Source organism: Colius striatus, chromosome 6, assembly GCF_028858725.1.
Source record: "Colius striatus isolate bColStr4 chromosome 6, bColStr4.1.hap1, whole genome shotgun sequence".
Taxonomy (NCBI): domain Eukaryota; kingdom Metazoa; phylum Chordata; class Aves; order Coliiformes; family Coliidae; genus Colius; species Colius striatus.
Genome location: NC_084764.1, coordinates 3,043,983 through 3,051,920, shown reverse-complemented (window position 1 = coordinate 3,051,920; position 7,938 = coordinate 3,043,983). Strand labels below are relative to the sequence as shown.

Genomic DNA, 7,938 nt, shown 5'->3' with positions numbered 1-7,938 from the left:
CAGTGCTGTGCAGTCTGACTTCCCACAGAGAGTTTCCAGGCAAAGGAGGAAATTAATTCTCCGAGGCCTGATACCAGAAGCAAGGCTTCAAGGTGCTTTAATGCTCACGGGTAACAGAGACTTGGGAGAGGCTTCATAGCGTTCCCCAGAAGCCCCCCCTTCCCACCTTTTCTTTAAGATGGGGAAGATATGCAGGATTAATGGATCTGGCTGCTCCTGTCAGGGCCCCTCACTGCTATCAGCAGTGCCTCTCCAGCTGAGACCCATCCCAGTGCGAGTGGGATGGCAGGAGAGAGCACTCTATGCCCTAAGGACCTCAGACTACATTGCACACGCTCTCATGACAATGCAAACTCCATATCCTCATTGCAGATACCCCGAGGCTTAACATCATTCTCCCCTATTGGCTACCTGAAACAATGTCAGTGATTAAATCTCCCTTCTCTAATCACATCGTAATATCATCCCTTCTAGGAACAAGCCATACCAGTATAAATACTACAACATAAGCGTTTTTCTGCTGCTATAACTGTGCTCACCCAAGAGGAGATCCATCTTTTTTTGACAATCCCAGTAAAACTGTGGGAGCTTGTGTGTGTGGATGAGCATGGAAACGTTCAAAAACGCTTCCAGAAGGTGCCTTAGCGATAGAAACCTAGTACAGGAAGCAAATAAGCAAGTACCACGCAAGGCTTTCTGCCATCACGCTCTGAGCAGATCTGAACAATGTGGTTGCTAAACCCAGACATCCTGTTTGCACAACGTTTCCATCTTGGCAGTGCTGTGTCAGAGGTGAGCAAGCAGTTTCAGGGTACTTCAGAAAGACTTCAGCAGAGGCAGCTTTTACTGGGGGGAAAAGAAAGGGGGAGGGGTTGTTTTGGTTTGCAAGGCTCCTGAAAAGGAGAAACTTAGAGAAGAAGCAAATGTGGGATGGTGCTGCTAGATGCTAGCACAGCTACAAGTTCAGTTTGAAATACTGGGCACAAATATATGGAATGAGCAAAGCCATGCAGTTGACATCATTAACACAGAATACATCCAGGCAGCCAGTTATGCCCTCACAGAAGGCTCTCAGCTTGCTCAAATAGGATTTCCCCTTGGTGAATCCGTGTTGACTCCCCCTGATAACCATCTTCTCCTTCGCGTGCTTATAGATGGCATCCAAGGATGAGCTGTTTCATCACCTTTCCAGGGATGGAGCTGAGGCTGAGCAGCCTGTAGTTTCCTGGGTCCTCCTTCTTGCCCTTTTTGAAGACTGGAGTGACAGTGGCCTCTCTGCAGTCCTCAGGCTCTGTGATTGTTCAAAAATGACGGGGAACAGCTTAGCAATAACATCAGCAGCTCCCTCAGCACTCGTGGGTGTATCCCATCCATGGAGTGTCCATCTTGCCTAGTAGATCTGTAACTCCTCAACCAAGGGAAGGTCCCGCTTTCTCCAGACTTTGTCTTCCAGTGTCTGAGACTCCTGAGGTCCAGCCTTGGCAGTAAAGAATGAAGCAAACAGCTCGACTATATCTTATGTCTCAACTGTGTAGATGTGTTCAATCCTACGAGGCAAATACTTGATTCACATTCTCTTTGCTTTCACTTTAGGATGAGGTTTTCCATCTCATGGATGTTTACTTCTCTCCTTCTGATGGAAAGCAACAAGACTGGAGTGTTGGAGCCTGCAGCTTTGCATTTAGTCACTGCAGATGGGATCTGCTCAGTACTACCAAATGCCAGATGATGTGCACCAAGGAGCACAAAAACCCTCATAAAACTACTTCAAAGTGCTTTTAAAGTAGGCAGCCCCATGAAAGGGGTGAGTAAGGTCAGTCAGGGGTCTTATGTCTGTTATGTAAATGCAGCTTTAGGTTAGAAAATATGAATTTTAGTGTCCAAATGCCTCCAAACAGATCATCTCATAGGGAGGAATGGACCTTGTAATGATTGTTTTTATCACTTTGTTTGAATTGGACTGTTCCATGGCAGGGAAGGCTTCTTTTGTCAGTGGGGCTCTGCCTACAAGATAACTGGGATTAAAGAGCACAACCAGCCACTGAATAAGAAAATCCCTGAGAAGAGAGAAACAGCTGGAGAGAGGCCAAAATCTCTGCCAAGAGATGCTTCAGTGAGTGAGTGCATTCACTCTGATGAGGGGGGCCAGAGTATAGCTCTTGAGAAACAGTTCCTGAATCAGCTTTCAGCCTTGTTGGCTGGCGGTGAACTCCACGACGAGGAACAGCCTTCACAATCCAGCCCGGTGTCCTTCCAGTGATGACACACACTGGATGTCACCAGGCTGCATGAGAAAGAAGGAAACGTGTCAGTGAAGGCTTGAAATGTTCTTTTTCCTTCCACTGGGTATTGCTTTTGGCACGGGAACAAAACCGACAGCGCACCAGGAAGGTTGCCAGCAGTGTAATAATGAGGGAAAGGATTAAGCCCAGTTTAGGTCTCTAGAAGTGACTGGTTTCCTTCAGTGGCTTTCCGAGAACACAGAGAAAGTACTGAGCAGTTTGCTTGGTGGTGAACAGTTGAGGAATCGGATACAATACGTGGAGAATCGCAAAGGATTGTGTGCTTTCCACTGCTGATGGCTCTGCAGGGTAAGGCCTTACCCAAACTGCTCTTTATACTTTAATCTCCGTTATTTGAGCAGGGAACGGCATAAGGTTAAAATATCAAATGAACCCTACGCCCCTTTGAGGTGCCACAGGCTTCTTTTTGAAGTCACTTGTGGCTCCTTAATAAGTTGCACTCGCCACGTTTTTTATGTCCTCTTAAATAAAAGACATGTGGCTCTTGGCAATGCAGCTTCTGTGCTCATAAAATCCCAGTAACTTTGTGCTACATTCTAATTAAGAAATTTAATTGAGCCTCCAGTTGCTACTCTGTCTATGTGAGCAGCAGCTGGGGACCACCTAATCACTCAGAGATCTGTGCTACTTTCCCTTTGTTTATTTAAAGAGCTGTACGTGACACTCTTCTTTCTTTACGACAAATTCCCTTGAAATATTGGACAATGAATGCAAACAGCACTCAGACAACCATCTGAGTGCTCTGTACCTGAAACTGAAGCGCTCTCCTTGTCGCCTGAGGTCAAAACCCTTTCTTGTGTCGCCTAGAAAAATAGCAACATTCTTCCTTCTTGAAAGCATTGGAAAGGCTAAATCATCAATATAATCACTTTATTGTTAGATTTCATCTCCGTTCTTTCGCACCGTGTCCTTCACTCCAAGACTTTGTTATACACCGGAAAAAACCCCCTCCAGTGTCAATCATCTGTCTCTGAGCAGTAGAAAGTGGCATCCCTCTGAAGATCAGAGCCTTTGAACAAGGCTATGAACACATGGTGCTGGTAAACATCCAAAACAGCTTTGCTGAAGCCATTACAAATACCCTGGCGTAACCCAGGTCAGGCTGTGTACAGTGCCCAGCATCTTCTGCCAAGGGTCAGCTGCACCCCAGTAAATGAAACAGTAACAACCACCACCACAAACCACGACCCAGCTGGGTAGGCTTTGCAAAGGCCTTCCCCCTCTCCAGCCTGTTTAGCCATGCTCACACACAGCTAAAGCACACAATGCCAAACTCCTACCAGCGTTCAAAGCGCCTGCATCTCGGTTTTGTCAAGGGCCCAGCTCTGCTGAAACGGTTTCAGCTGATAAGATTATTCTGGTAAGCAGGGTTTAACCTTGGGAAAACAAAGAATGAATTGAAACACAGTTCGCTCTCCCCATCTCTCCCAGCCTACACGTGCACGCAGAGGCTGCTCGCACTTCTCTCTCGTGTTAAACCCCATCCAAGCGAGCCGGCTCGCCAGGACAACGCCATAGTCCCCTCCACGCGTGTTCCCACCGCAGGGTGCCGAGCTGGTCAGCTTCTGCCACCTGCCGGCACAGCCTGAAAAAGGTTCGAGACCTTCAATCGGGGGCTAAAAGGGATGTGAGGGTGGTTTGTGTGGGGTTTAAGGCAATTCAATAAACCTTGAACGCGGCTGCATCTCCTCTAGAATAAAGGCACAGCAGCTGAACTCGTCCTCATGAGACCTAAGTAGCAATTTCTGCTCCTGAATTGTGGCAAAATGGAAACGTTGGCCTGGCTTGAAACCCTGGCAAATTTGCCTTTCAGCTTTGTGCCTTAGGCTGTTTGTGAGAGGCTAATAACACCTTGGGGAACCGGAGGGGTCCTGCACGCTGAGGGAATTGCTCCAGTTACATGCTTTAGCCTCACACCCAGCCTCTGGCTCGTGCAAAACCCGTTCCTGTGAATTACCGGAGTCCATCGGAGATTTTCCTCACAGAAGCATTGCAGAGTGGATTTCTTGTGCAGAGGCTTGGTCTTGACCAGAAAAAGCATCAACAACTCTGGGGTCCTTGGAGAGCACGTAGCCTTTCACCTGGCACCTCTGTGGGAAGCCCAAGAAGGGGGAGGAGGGATGGCACATGGGAACCGGCTCCATCCAGCTCGTGCTCCTTGCACAACAGAACATCATGAAATGCGTCTCACTTCACCTCCTTAGGCTGCAAGGCAACTGCATCCTGTCCAAAAGCGTATCATACCCTTACAGCACACCTTCACACACTATTGTCTGCAAGTGCAGAACGAAGCTTTCCAGCCAGGGACCAGCCTGTGGACCTCAATCCCCAGAGGAAAAGCTTCTCATTTTCGGGGCGATGGGCGAAGGGAACAAGCCAGGTGTGTTTTGAGCGGCACTTCTGGTACAAGAGAAGACACTCCTTTTCGTTCTGCAGCACAAGCACACGACTGGGCAGCCGCGGGAGCCTTCCCCGCGGTTCCCACCGCCCCACCGGCCGCGTCCGGGCCGCTCCCGGCGGCCCCCGCACGCCCTGACCCCGGCGGAAGCGGCGCGGGGCGGGGCGGGGCGGGGCGGAGCAGGCGGGCGGCCATGGCGGCGGGCGGCGTGGGAGCGCGGCGGCTGGGGCAGCTCTCGGCGCTCTGCGTGTACCGCCGGGTGGCGGCGGCGGGGGACGACGCCGGGGACGACGCTGGGGACGGGGCCGGGCGGCTGGAGCGACGCCGCCGCCGTCGCGGGACGCTGCTGCTCGCCGGGGGCAGGAAGGCCAAGGCACGGCCGAAGCGCAGCAGGGCGGGACGCGGCAACCCGCAGCCGCCGCCAGCCGCCGCCCAGCCCCGCAGCCGCGTGGAGCGGGCCGAGGTTCCGCCGCCAGCCGCCGCCCAGCCCCGCAGCCGCGTGGAGCGGGCCGAGGCCCCGCCGCCAGCCGCCGCTGAGCCCCGCAGCCGCGTGGAGCGGGCCGAGGCTCCGCCACCAGCCGCTGCTGAGTCCCGCAGCCGCGTGGAGCGGGCCGAGGCTCCGCCACCAGCCGCCGCCGAGCCCCGCAGCCGCGTGGAGCGGGCCGAGGCTCCGCCACCAGCCGCCGCCCAGCCCCGCAGCCGCGTGGAGCGGGCCGAGGCTCCGCCACCAGCCGCCGCCGAGCCCCGCAGCCGCGTGGAGCGGGCCGAGGCTCCGCCGCCAGCCGCCGCCGAGCCCCGCAGCCGCGTGGAGCGGGCCGAGGCTCCGCCGCCAGCCGCTGCTGAGTCCCGCAGCCGCGTGGAGCGGGCCGGGGCTCCGCCGAAGCGCGGCCCGGAGCCGGAGGCCCCGCCGCCAGCCGCCGCCGAGTCCCGCAGCCCCGAAGCGAAGCGGCGGGGCGGCCCCGCGGCGAGGCCGGGCGGCGGCAGCGGCGTGTCGGGGCTGCTGCGGCGGCTGGGCCGGCTGGAGGACAGCCGGCAGCGCGCAGCCGAGCTGTTCGGGTGGCTGGTGGCCCCGGTGGCGCCGGCGGAGTTCCTGGGCCGGCACTGGGAGCGGGCGCCGCTGCTGCTGCGGCGGGGTGACCCCGGGTACTACGCGGGGCTGTTCTCCACCGCCGACTTCGACGCGGCCCTGCGGAGCGGCGAGGTGCACTTCGGCACCCACCTGGACGTGACCAGCTACGCCGAGGGGGTGCGGGAGACCCACAACCCGTCCGGACGGGCCCTGCCTGCCGTTGTCTGGGACTTCTACCAGAACGGCTGCTCCCTGCGGCTCCTCAGCCCCCAGACCTTCTCTCCCACCGTCTGGAACTTCCTCTCCATCCTGCAGGAGCATTTTGGCAGCATGGCGGGGGCCAACACGTACCTCACGCCGCCGGGGACACAGGGCTTTGCCCCCCACTATGATGACATCGAGGCGTTTGTGCTGCAGCTGGAGGGGAAGAAGCACTGGCGTGTCTACAGACCCCGGACAGACGCCGAGGTGCTGCCCCAGTTCTCCAGCGCAAACCTGACGCAAGCCGAGCTCGGCGAGCCCATGCTGGAGACGGTGCTGGAGGCCGGGGACCTGCTGTACTTCCCCCGTGGCTTCATTCACCAGGGGGACTGTCTCCCCGACGCGCACTCGCTCCACATCACCGTGTCCTCCTACCAGAGGAACTCCTGGGGACACCTCCTGGAGAAGCTCCTGCCAGCTGCCCTGCAGATGGCCATGGAGGAGGACTTGGAGTACCGGCAAGGGCTTCCCGTGGGCTGCCTGGCGTACATGGGGATCGCCAACGCAGACGCGGTCGACGCTCGCCGAACGGCCTTTGTGGAGAAGGTGCAGAGCCTGATCAGGAAACTTGTGGACTATGCCCCCATTGATGCTGCCGTGGATCAGAGAGCCAAGTCGTTTCTCCACGACTGCCTCCCGCCGGCGCTCACGCAGAGCGAAGAGGCGCGGAGCGTGTACGGCTTCCCGGCACGGTGGCAGGACGGAGGCCCCCGCCACATTGACATACCCATGACGAAAGACACCGAAGTCCGTCTCCTCCGCCATGGCGTCGTCAGATTGTGTAACGAAGAAGCGGGTGTGATGCTGTATTACACGACAGAAAACTCCAGAGTGTATCACAAGGAAGAACCCAAGTTCCTGGAGATAGATGCTGAGTACACGGACAGTATCGAGTTCCTGCTGTCGTCCTATCCAAACCATGTCCGTGTGGATGCCCTTCCGTGTGAAACCCTGGAGGACAAGATTTCTCTAGCCACGCTCCTGTTTGAGAAGGGCATTCTGACTACAAAGAAGCCTCTGGTGCAAGTGTAATATGGGGGTTTTTTTTAACAGAATAAACACAGGTTTGTTTGGAAAATGTTGTATCTTGTTCTGGCCTTTGACAGCTGCAAGGTGTGAATCTGCAGCCTGGGTCACGGTGTCTCATCTTGGGGCAGAGGGGCTTTGGCATGGGGAGAAAAGTCAAACGTTCAGATGAAAACAAGTGCTCTAGGAATGATTCTGCTCGACAGAGTGACTAGAGAAGGAAAGTGTCTAATTTTACTATTCTTTTTTCCTTCCTCCAGCCACGTTACTACACCCTAGGGAACTTTGGGGAGCTGTAAATCATCTTGCATGTTACGCAGTGTTTTAAAGCAGCCTGCCCTACTGGGGAAAGTACTCTTTGAGCTGCACCAGCAACTCATGCAACACTTTCTGCATCGGCCATAAGCATCCTCACGTCTGTTTGAAGCACATTAATAACCAAAGACAGCACAAATCCTCCTCAGCTTGGCCTTTGCTTTTTAAGGCAGCGTAATGCTTCAGCGGCTATTAAGAAAGCAATTTCTCTGCTTCGTGCTTTGTTCCCTATGTAAGAATAGGAAGGCATTTTCCATGCACGTTTGAATTCATCACAACAGAATGCGGAATGCACAATAATGCTACAACTACACCTGCAATAGCAATACTGCATCCTTTTGTAATGCCCTCCAGCACTGCAGATCTCCCCTGCCTGACCCACACATCCCCTCGCCCACAGCCAGCGCCCGTCCCTCGGGAGCGTGGGGGGACGGCTCACGGGGGCCAGGACGGGTCAGAAGAGCGGTTGTCAGAGCGCTCTCCCGCGGCCGGGGAGCTGAGGGGAGCAGGGGACCGAGCTCCTCCCCGCCGGGGCGTTCCGGCCGAGCCGCCCGCCCCGGCCCCGG

General features: G+C 55.4%; 1 protein-coding gene across 1 annotated transcript; it reads left to right on the top strand.

Moving 5' to 3' along the window:
• Positions 1-4,870: 4,870 nt before the first annotated feature.
• On the top strand, positions 4,871-7,109 carry RIOX1 (ribosomal oxygenase 1). The gene has a single exon (XM_010208323.2). It carries the CDS (start codon positions 4,895-4,897, stop codon positions 7,061-7,063), a length of 2,169 nt encoding a protein of 722 aa, XP_010206625.2. The 5' UTR covers positions 4,871-4,894; the 3' UTR covers positions 7,064-7,109.
• The last annotated feature ends 829 nt before the right edge of the window (positions 7,110-7,938 follow it).

Coding starts and splice junctions, on each gene's coding strand:
- RIOX1 (XM_010208323.2), top strand. CDS start 4,895: ATGGCGGCGGGCGGCGTGGGAGCGCGGCGGCTGGGGCAGCTCTCGGCG.